The sequence below is a fragment of the Cherax quadricarinatus genome, chromosome 33 (assembly GCF_038502225.1).
Source record: "Cherax quadricarinatus isolate ZL_2023a chromosome 33, ASM3850222v1, whole genome shotgun sequence".
In the NCBI taxonomy this organism is placed as follows: domain Eukaryota; kingdom Metazoa; phylum Arthropoda; class Malacostraca; order Decapoda; family Parastacidae; genus Cherax; species Cherax quadricarinatus.
Genome location: NC_091324.1, coordinates 26,818,822 through 26,831,506, shown reverse-complemented (window position 1 = coordinate 26,831,506; position 12,685 = coordinate 26,818,822). Strand labels below are relative to the sequence as shown.

Genomic DNA, 12,685 nt, shown 5'->3' with positions numbered 1-12,685 from the left:
AGTGATGTACAACGCTACATAATGGACATATACACGTAGACACAATATACTCTCAACATTTTACCAATTCATATTAATAACGATCTATTTATAAAAATAATGATCATTATTTAGTAAGTAACTGACTGGCATCCCACCACTTGATGCCAGCCTAAATAATAGCAGTCATCTCCTGCAGGTTCCTGGAGAACAATCTGGTGGAGGAGCTGACGCAGGACTCCCTAAGGGGCTTTACAGGACTCGAGGCTCTGTGAGTATCCTACAAGATGTTGTCCTTTTTAACCAAGGCCCTCTTATAACGAAGGAAAACACACATACTTCTCTCAACCCGCAAGACAAGTTTTCCTCTCATAAACTTATCTAAATCTAAAATTTCAAATTTATGCCTAAAATCTGAATGACACTAATTCCATGAATTTTATTTACTTCGTCTCCCTCATTATTTAACAGCTAAATAATCTACACTATCAGAAAATTTTAATTCTTACACAACTAGTTTCAGAGGTAGAAGACGTAAACAATATTCTGGGTACTGTATCCTCTCTCACTCTGGTTGTGTCCTGTGTATCCTGTCTCACTCTGGTTGTGTCCTGTGTATCCTCTCTCACTCTGTGTCCTGTGTATCCTCTCTCACTCTGGTTGTCTCCTGTGTATCCTCTCTCAATAATATGTCCTGTGTATCCTCTCTCACTGTGTATCCTCTCTCACTCTGTGTCCTGTGTATCCTCTCTCACTCTGGTTGTCTCCTGTGTATCCTCTCTCACTCTGGTTGTCTCCTGTGTATCCTCTCTCACTCTGATTGTGTCCTGTGTATCCTCTCTCACTCTGGTTGTGTCCTGTGTATCCTCTCTCACTCTGGTTGTGTCCTGTGTATCCTCTCTCACTCTGGTTGTGTCCTGTGTATCCTCTCTCACTCTGGTTGTGTCCTGTGTATCCTCTCTCACTCTGGTTGTCTCCTGTGTATCCTCTCTCACTCTGGTTGTCTCCTGTGTATCCTCTCTCACTCTGGTTGTGTCCTGTGTATCCTCTCTCACTCTGGTTGTGTCCTGTGTATCCTCTCTCACTCTGGTTGTGTCCTGTGTATCCTCTCTCACTCTGGTTGTGTCCTGTGTATCCTCTCTCACTCTGGTTGTGTCCTGTGTATCCTCTCTCACTCTGGTTGTGTCCTGTGTATCCTCTCTCACTCTGGTTGTGTCCTGTGTATCCTCTCTCACTCTGGTTGTGTCCTGTGTATCCTCTCTCACTCTGGTTGTCTCCTTCGTGCAATATACAACTATATTTTTTTTAAATTCTAGGAGTGGCGCACTGAATTTGTTTACTGGTGAGAGACTAGAGTGTGAGGCACTTCGTGTAGTGAATGACCCACACGGGTTTACAGTCTTGTTGATGCTTGCTCAGCCCAGGAGCTGTGACTAAACTTTCAGTTATATATCTATCCATAGCCTTGCCTCTTCCTGTTTTTATCTCCCTTCTCTTGCTATTACTGTCTTTCTTCTCATCTCATTTTTTCTCCCCATCTGTTTTTTTACTCCCTGACATTTTCTCCCTGCACCATTCTGTCTCTTTCAGCCTTTCTCCTTCCTTCTTCCAGCCTTTTTCTTATTCTTTCTCTCAGTCTTTCTCTCACTCCACCTCCTTCCTTTTACTCAGTAGCGGACGACAGAAACCACTCAGGCAAAATATTGAGGACTGAATTAACTTTGGAAAGAGGATTGACGCCCAATAACAGCGACTCCAGACCAACACTCTTGAATACTCTCCCCTCTACTCTTATCTCTCTCCATCTTCCACCCTATCTCTCTCTCTCTCTCTCTCTCTCTCTCTCTCTCTCTCTCTCTCCCTCTCTTTCTCATTAGAAGGTACTCCGCTGAGCCAGAACTTTAATTTCACAAGCTGACTTCATTTCTCGAACATATTTCGCCAAATCAGCAAGTGCAAGAGAAGGAACAAGTAATTATTACTGAGGTAATACAGCCACAGTGAAACTGCTAGTGGCTGCCCGTCATGTGGTGTAATCACTGTGACTAATTCAAGAAATTAGGTTTCAAATACACCAGTAATGTATTCAAAAGGAATTTGTTGTTGAAGCCTCTACTGGAATGGCAGATACAGTTAAGACGAGTGACAGGTCAGCCAAGGACGAATGACAGGTGAGTCAAGGATAAACGACAGGTGAGTCAAGGATGAACAACAGGTGAGTCAAGGATGAACGACAGGCTAGAGCCAGGATGAGTGGCCCACGACAGTCATTTACCTGAGTGGTTGTCAATCAGTGGAATGTACTGTCCTTCAACACAACCAGCGTTGGATAGTATGGTAGGCAGACCATACTAAACAGTCAAGAGTCTGAATGATAGACAGGATGTTCCTGGAAAACAAGCGATGGTACGAAGACCACCCTGAATACTAGGAGATAGTATTATAAGCAGACCATCGTGGTTAATACGAGAGATGGATGATAAGTAGACCATCCTGGTTAGGAGACGAAACGGTTGCATCCTACTCTTTGGTTTATAAACCTATTTGGTTTATAAACCTATCACCCCTTCTCATTGGTGTATAAACCCGTCATCTTTCTCAGTGGTTTATATACCTACCATCCTTCTCGGTGGTTTAAATACTCATCATCCTTCTCAGTGGTCTATACACTTATCAACCTTCTCAGTAGTTTATATACCTATCATCCTTCTCAGTGGTTTATATACCTATCACCCTTCTCAGTGGTTTATATACCTATCATCTTCAGTGGTTTATATACCTATCATCTTCAGTGGTTTATATACCTATCATCTTCAGTGGTTTATATACCTATCATCCTTCTCAGTGGTTTATATACCTATCACCCTTCTCAGTGGTTTATATACCTATCATCTTCAGTGGTTTATATACCTATCATCTTCAGTGGTTTATATACCTATCATCCTTCTCAGTGGTTTATATACCTATCATCTTCAGTGGTTTATATACCTATCATCCTTCTCAGTGGTTTATATACCTATCATCTTCAGTGGTTTATATACCTATCATCCTTCTCAGTGGTTTATATACCTATCATCTTCAGTGGTTTATATACCTATCATCCTTCTCAGTGGTTTATATACCTATCATCTTCAGTGGTTTATATACCTATCATCCTTCTCAGTGGTTTATATACCTATCATCTTCAGTGGTTTATATACCTATCATCTTCAGTGGTTTATATACCTATCATCCTTCTCAGTGGTTTATATACCTATCATCTTCAGTGGTTTATATACCTATCATCCTTCTCAGTGGTTTATATACCTATCATCCTTCTCAGTGGTTTATATACCTATCATCTTCAGTGGTTTATATACCTATCATCCTTCTCAGTGGTTTATATACCTATCATCTTCAGTGGTTTATATACCTATCATCCTTATCAGTAGTTATAAACTTAAGTTACATAATAAAATAAAGGTCACAATATATTTTACATAAATCATATATCAATAAATTCTTTAAGTAGCCTCGTCCACCCGGCAAATGTAATCCCTTCTTCAGCGCCTCCGGCAGCAGACAGCGCTCTATGTGACCCTTACATCAAAGAGACGTTTCCTGAAGCAGGTGAACACCTGTGTGAGCTCCAGCTGCTGGGGCAGGGAAGGCACCTGCCTGTAGCCACAGCAGGTGAATACTTTTGAGAGCTCCAGCTGCTGGGCCAGGGAAGGCACCTGATTGTAACCACAGCAGGTGAATACTGAGAGCTCTTTTGCAACTATTACTTCTCCCACCCCCACCACCACCACCTCCACCACCACCACCACCAACAACAACAACAACAACAACATAGTGTATCTCTCCTTCAGGTACTTACGGCATAACAAGATAAGAGTGATTCACCCAGGAGCATTCAAGGACCTTGACCACCTGCTGGATCTGTGAGTACCAAAACTACCACTGTCTCTCACTCACCACAACTACCACTGTCTCTCACCACAACTACCACTGTCTCTCACTCACCACAACTACCACTGTCACTCACCACAACTACCACTGTCACTCACCACAACTACCACTGTCACTCACCACAACTACCACTGTCACTCACCACAACTACCACTGTCACTCACCACAACTACCACTGTCACTCACCACAACTACCACTGTCACTCACCACAACTACCACTGTCACTCACCACAACTACCACTGTCACTCACCACAACTACCACTGTCACTCACCACAACTACCACTGTCACTCACCACAACTACCACTGTCACTCACCACAACTACCACTGTCACTCACCACAACTACCACTGTCACTCACCACAACTACCACTGTCACTCACCACAACTACCACTGTCACTCACCACAACTACCACTGTCACTCACCACAACTACCACTGTCACTCACCACAACTACCACTGTCACTCACCACAACTACCACTGTCACTCACCACAACTACCACTGTCACTCACCACAACTACCACTGTCACTCACCACAACTACCACTGTCACTCACCACAACTACCACTGTCACTCACCACAACTACCACTGTCACTCACCACAACTACCACTGTCACTCACCACAACTACCACTGTCACTCACCACAACTACCACTGTCACTCACCACAGCTACCACTGTCACTCACCACAACTACCACTGTCACTCACCACAACTACCACTGTCACTCACCACAACTACCACTGTCACTCACCACAACTACCACTGTCACTCACCACAACTACCACTGTCACTCACCACAGCTACCACTGTCACTCACCACAACTACCACTGTCTCTCACCTACCACTGTCTCTCACTTACAACTAGCACTATATCTCACCTACCACAACTACCACTATCTTTCAACTACCACAACAACCACTATCACTGATTTGCCACCAACATCACTAACACGCCACAACCATCACTGACACACCACCAACATCACTGACACACCAATATCACTGACACACCATCAACATCACTGACACACCATCAACATCACTGAGACCACCACCAACATCACTAACACACCACCAACATCACTAACACACCACCAACATCACTAATACACCACCAACATCACTGACACACCACCAACATCGCTGACACACCAGCATCACTGACACACCAACATCACTGACACACCATCAACATCACTGACACACCAATATCACTGACACACCATCAACATCACTGACACACCATCAACATCACTGAGACCACCACCAACATCACTAACACACCACCAACATCACTAATACACCACCAACATCACTGACACACCACCAACATCGCTGACACACCAGCATCACTGACACACCAACATCACTGACACACCATCAACATCACTGACACACCAACATCACTGACACACCGCCAACATCACTGACACACCACCATCATTGAGAACACCATCAACATCACTGACACACCACCAACATCACTGACACACCAACAATATCACTGACACACCGCCAACATCACTGACACAACACCATCACTGACACACCGCCAATATCACTGACACACCACCATCGCTGACACACCATCAACATCACTGACACACCACCAACATCACTGACACACCACCATCACTGACACACCACCAACATCACTGACACACCCTTATCACTGACACACCACCAACACTGACACACCATTATCACTGACACACCACCAACATCACTGACACACCACCAACATCATTAACACACCACCAACATCATTGACACACCACCATCACTGACACACCACCAACATCACTGACACACCACCAACATCACTGACACACCATCAACATCACTAACACACCACCAGCATCATTGACACACCATCACTGACACACCATCAACATCACTAACACACCACCAACATCACTGACACACCACCATCACTGACACACCACCAACATCACTGACACACCATCAACATCACTAACACACCACCAACATCATTGACACACCACCATCACTGACACACCACCAACATCACTGACACACCACCCCCATCACTGACACACCACCAACATCACTGACACACCATCAACATCACTAACACACCACCAACATCATTGACACACCACCATCACTGGCACACCACCAACATCACTGACACACCACCAACATCACTGACACACCACCATCACTGGCACACCACCAACATCACTGACACACCATCAACATCACTAACACACCACCAACATCACTGACACACCACCATCACTGACACACCACCAACATCACTGACACGCCACCATCACTGACACACCACCAACATCACTGACACACTACCAACATCACTGACACTCCACCATCACTGACACACCACCATCACTGACACACCACCAACATCACTGACACACCACCATCACTGACACACCACCAACATCACTGACACACCACCAACATCACTCACAGAGCTGAGCTTTGTTCGCTTCTATTAAAAATACGAGAATCTCAGATTAGTGGAATACTGCTTCAGAATAAAGAGACTGAACCTGATAACATTGTAAGAACATACATTAAACCAGCTCTTTAAAACTGATAAGACCATTAAAACCAATAAAATCGTTAAAACCGTTATGACCGGTAAATCCGTTATAGAGTTTAAATTTGTTAAAGCCAACACACAGAGAATGAATTTTAAATCTGACTAAATAAAAAACCTGATTCCCACCGTCCCTCCCTCCCTACAGCACTTATCCACCCTCCCTACAGCACTTATCCTCCCTCCCTACAGCACTTATCCTCCCTCCCTACAGCACTTATCCTCCCTCCCTACAGCACTTATCCTCCCTCCCTACAGCACTTATCCACCCTCCCTACAGCACTTATCCTCCCTCCCTACAGCACTCATCCACCCTCCCTACAGCACTCATCCCTCCCTACAGCACTCATCCTCCCTCCCTACAGCACTCGTCCTCCCTCCCTACAGCACTCATCCTCCCTCCCTACAGCACTCATCCACCCTCCCTACAGCACTCATCCCTCCCTACAGCACTCATCCCTCCCTACAGCACTCATCCACCCTCCCTACAGCACTTATCCTCCCTCCCTACAGCACTTATCCACCCTCCCTACAGCACTCATCCACCCTCCCTACAGCACTCATCCTCCCTCCCTACAGCACTCATCCACCCTCCCTACAGCACTCATCCTCCCTCCCTACAGGACTCATCCTCCCTCCCTACAGCACTCGTCCTCCCTCCCTACAGCACTCATCCTCCCTCCCTACAGCACTCATCCACCCTCCCTACAGCACTCATCCTCCCTCCCTACAGCACTCATCCTCCCTCCCTACAGCACTCATCCACCCTCCCTACAGCACTCATCCACCCTCCCTACAGCACTTATCCTCCCTCCCTACAGCACTCATCCTCCCTCCCTACAGCACTCATCCTCCCTCCCTACAGCACTCATCCTCCCTCCCTACAGCACTCATCCACCCTCCCTACAGCACTCATCCTCCCTCCCTACAGCACTCGTCCTCCCTCCCTACAGCACTCATCCTCCCTCCCTACAGCACTCATCCACCCTCCCTACAGCACTCATCCTCCCTCCCTACAGCACTCATCCACCCTCCCTACAGCACTCATCCACCCTCCCTACAGCACTCATCCACCCTCCCTACAGCACTCGTCCTCCCTCCCTACAGCACTCGTCCTCCCTCCCTACAGGACTCATCCACCCTCCCTACAGCACTCATCCTCCCTCCCTACAGCACTCGTCCTCCCTCCCTACAGGACTCATCCACCCTCCCTACAGCACTCATCCACCCTCCCTACAGGACTCGTCCTCCCTCCCTACAGCACTCGTCCTCCCTCCCTACAGGACTCATCCTCCCTCCCTACAGCACTCATCCTCCCTCCCTACAGCACTCGTCCTCCCTCCCTACAGGACTCATCCTCCCTCCCTACAGCACTCGTCCTCCCTCCCTACAGCACTCGTCCTCCCTCCCTACAGGACTCATCCTCCCTCCCTACAGCACTCGTCCTCCCTCCCTACAGCACTCGTCCTCCCTCCCTACAGCACTCATCCTCCCTCCCTACAGCACTCGTCCTCCCTCCCTACATCACTCATCCTCCCTCCCTACAGCACTCATCCACCCTCCCTACAGCACTCGTCCTCCCTCCCTACATCACTCATCCTCCCTCCCTACAGCACTCATCCACCCTCCCTACAGCACTCGTCCTCCCTCCCTACAGCACTCGTCCTCCCTCCCTACAGGACTCATCCACCCTCCCTACAGCACTCATCCTCCCTCCCTACAGCACTCGTCCTCCCTCCCTACAGGACTCATCCACCCTCCCTACAGCACTCATCCACCCTCCCTACAGCACTCGTCCTCCCTCCCTACAGCACTCGTCCTCCCTCCCTACAGGACTCATCCTCCCTCCCTACAGCACTCGTCCTCCCTCCCTACAGGACTCATCCTCCCTCCCTACAGCACTCGTCCTCCCTCCCTACAGCACTCGTCCTCCCTCCCTACAGGACTCATCCTCCCTCCCTACAGCACTCGTCCTCCCTCCCTACAGCACTCGTCCTCCCTCCCTACAGCACTCATCCTCCCTCCCTACAGCACTCGTCCTCCCTCCCTACATCACTCTTCCTCCCTCCCTACAGCACTCATCCACCCTCCCTACAGCACTCGTCCTCCCTCCCTACATCACTCATCCTCCCTCCCTACATCACTCATCCTCCCTCCCTACAGCACTCATCCACCCTCCCTACATCACTCATCCTCCCTCCCTACATCACTCATCCTCCCTCCCTACAGCACTCATCCACCCTCCCTACAGCACTCGTCCTCCCTCCCTACAGCACTCATCCTCCCTCCCTACAGCACTCATCCACCCTCCCTACATCACTCATCCTCCCTCCCTACATCACTCATCCACCCTCCCTACAGGACTCATCCTCCCTCCCTACAGCACTCGTCCTCCCTCCCTACAGCACTCGTCCTCCCTCCCTACAGCACTCATCCTCCCTCCCTACAGCACTCGTCCTCCCTCCCTACAGCACTCATCCTCCCTCCCCACAGCACTCATCCACCCTCCCTACAGCACTCATCCACCCTACCTACAGCACTCATCCACCCTCCCTACAGCACTCATCCACCTTACAGCACTCATCCTCCCTCCCTACAGTACTCATCCACCCTCCCTACAGCACTCATCCACCCTCCCTACAGCACTCATCCTCCCTTCCTAAAGCGCTCATCCTCCCTCCCTACAGCACTCATCCACCCTCCCTACAGCACTCATACACCCTCCCAACAGCACTCATCCACCCTCCCTACAGCACTCATCCACCCTCCCTACAGCACTCATCCACCCTCCCTACAGCACTCATCCACCCTCCCTACAGCACTCATCCACCCTCCCTACAGCACTCATCCACCCTTCCTACAGCACTCATCCACCCTTCCTACAGCACTCATCCACCCTCCCTACATCACTCATCCACCCTCCCAACAGCACTCATCCACCCTCCCTACAGCACTCATCCACCCTTCCTACAGCACTCATCCACCCTCCCTACAGCACCCATCCACCCTCCCTACAGCACTCATCCACCCTCCCTACAGCACTCATCCACCCTCCCTACAGCACTCATCCACTCTCCCTACAGCACTCATCTACCCTCCCTACAGCACTCATCCACCCTCCCTACAGCACTCATCCACCCTCCCTACAGCACTTGTCCTCCCTCCCTACAGCACTCATCCACCCTCCCTACAGCACTCATCCACCCTCCCTACAGCACTCATCCACCCTCCCTACAGCACTCGTCCTCCCTCCCTACAGCACTCATCCACCCTCCCTACAGCACTCATCCACCCTCCCTACAGCACTCATCCACCCTCCCTACAGCACTCATCCACCCTCCCTACAGCACTCATCCACCCTCCCTACAGCACTCATCCACCCTCCCTACAGCACTCATCCACCCTCCCTACAGCACTCATCCACCCTCCCTACAGCACTCATCCACCCTCCCTACAGCACTCATCCACCCTCCCTACAGCACTCATCCACCCTCCCTACAGCACTCATCCACCCTCCCTACAGCACTCGTCCTCCCTCCCTACAGCACTCATCCACCCTCCCTACAGCACTCATCCACCCTCCCTACAGCACTCATCCACCCTCCCTACAGCACTCATCCACCCTCCCTACAGCACTCATCCACCCTCCCTACAGCACTCATCCACCCTCCCTACAGCACTCGTCCTCCCTCCCTACAGCACTCATCCACCCTCCCTACAGCACTCATCCACCCTCCCTACAGCACTCATCCACCCTCCCTACAGCACTCATCCACCCTCCCTACAGCACTCATCCACCCTCCCTACAGCACTCATCCACCCTCCCTACAGCACTCATCCACCCTCCCTACAGCACTCATCCACCCTCCCTACAGCACTCATCCACCGTGGCTTCCTATTGAACACGCTTTTTGACACTCGCTTGTTAACACTGGCTTATTAACACTCCCTTGTTAACACTGGCTTGTCAGCACTCGCTTGTTAACACTAGCTTGTTAACATAGCTTAACACTGGCTTGATAACACACTCTTGCTAACACTCATTTGTTAACACTCGCTTGATAACACTGGCTTGTTAACACTCGCTTGTTAATACTCGCTTGTTAATACTCGCTTGTTAATATTGGCTTGTTAACACTCGCTTGTTAACATTGACTTGTTAACACTTGCTTGTTAACACTGCTTGTTAACACTCGCTTGTTAACACTCGCTTTTTAACATTCGCTTGTTAACACTCGCTTAACATTGGCTTGTTAACACTCGCTTGTTAACATTGACTTGTTAACACTTGCTTGTTAACACTCTGCTTGTTAACACTCGCTTGTTAACACTCGCTTGTTAACACTCGCTTTTTAACATTCGCTTGTTAACACTCGCTTGTTAATACTCGCTTGTTAACACTCGCTTGTTAACATTGGCTTGTTAACACTCGCTTGTTAACATTGACTTGTTAACACTTGCTTGTTAACACTCTGCTTGTTAACACTCGCTTGTTAACACTCGCTTGTTAACACTCGCTTTTTAACATTCGCTTGTTAACACTCGCTTGTTAATACTCGCTTGTTAACATTGGCTTGTTAACACTCGCTTGTTAACACTTGCTTGTTAACACTCTGCTTGTTAACACTCGCTTGTTAACACTCGCTTGTTAACACTCGCTTTTTAACATTCGCTTGTTAACACTCGCTTGTTAATACTCGCTTGTTAACATTGGCTTGTTAAAACTCACTTGTTAACATTGACGTGTTAACACTTGCTTGTTAACACTCTGCTTGTTAACACTCGCTTGTTAACACTCGCTTGTTAACACTCGCTTTTTAACATTCGCTTGTTAACACTCACTTGTTAACACTCGCTAGTTAACATTGACTTGTTAACACTTGCTTATTAACACTCGCTTGTTAACACTCGCTTGTTAACACTCGCTTTTTAACATCGCTTGTTAACACTCACTTGTTAATACTCGCTTGTTAACACTCGCTTTTTAACATTCGCTTGTTAACACTCGCTTGTTAATACTCGCTTGTTAACATTCGCTTGTTAACACTCGCTTGTTAACACTCGCTTGTTAACACTTGCTTGTTAACACCGACTTGTTAACACTCTGCTTGTTAACACTCGCTTGTTAACACTCGCTTGTTAACACTCTCTTGTTAACAATCTCTTGTTAACACTCGCTTGTTAACACTCGCTTGTTAACACTCGCTTGTTAACACTCTGCTTGTTAACACTCGCTTGTTAACACTCGCTTGTTAACACTCGCTTGTTAACACTCGCTTGTTAACACAAGCTTCAGTATCTTTTTCAGTAGAATAGAGACTTTAGTGTTGCACACACTTAAGAAACTCTTTTGTGCTCCATACATAGTGAGTGTGTTGACTCACCTGGTGAGTGTGTTGACTCACCTGGTGAGTGTATTGACTCACCTGGTGAGTGTATTGACTCACCTGGTGAGTGTATTGACTCACCTGGTGAGTGTATTGACTCACATAGTGAGTGTGTTGACTCACCTGGTGAGTGTATTGACTCACCTGGTGAGTGTATTGACTCACCTAGTGAGTGTGTTGACTCACCTGGTGAGTGTGTTGACTCACCTGGTGAGTGTGTTGACTCACCTGGTGAGTGTATTGACTCACCTAGTGAGTGTATTGACTCACCTGGTGAGTGTGTTGACTCACCTGGTGAGTGTGTTGACTCACCTGGTGAGTGTGTTGACTCACCTGGTGAGTGTGTTGACTCACCTGGTGAGTGTGTTGACTCACCTGGTGAGTGTGTTGACTCACCTGGTGAGTGTGTTGACTCACCTGGTGAGTGTGTTGACTCACCTGGTGAGTGTGTTGACTCACCTGGTGAGTGTGTTGACTCACCTGGTGAGTGTGTTGACTCACCTGGTGAGTGTTGACTCACCTGGTGAGTGTGACTCACCTGGTGAGTGTGACTCACCTGGTGAGTGTGTTGAGTCACCTGGTGAGTGTGTTGAGTCACCTGGTGAGTGTGTTGACTCACCTGGTGAGTGTGTTGACTCACCTGGGGAGTGTGTTGACTCACCTGGGGAGTGTGTTGACTCACCTGGTGAGTGTGTTGACTCACCTGGTGAGTGTGTTGACTCACCTGGTGTGTTGACTCACCTGGTGAGTGTTGACTCACCTGGTGAGTGTTG

The 12,685-nt window shown here is 48.4% G+C and overlaps 1 protein-coding gene across 2 annotated transcripts in view; it reads left to right on the top strand.

Annotated features, from left to right (window-relative positions):
- The window catches only part of LOC138853557 (relaxin receptor 2-like), a 260,550-nt gene that overhangs the window by 206,233 nt on the left and 41,632 nt on the right, over positions 1-12,685 (top strand). For both annotated transcript variants that reach the window (XM_070090958.1, XM_070090957.1), the window contains exons 10-11: positions 179-250; positions 3,831-3,902. In XM_070090958.1, coding sequence (XP_069947059.1) covers positions 179-250; positions 3,831-3,902 — 144 coding nt within the window. The remainder of the gene's footprint in view (positions 1-178; positions 251-3,830; positions 3,903-12,685) is intronic.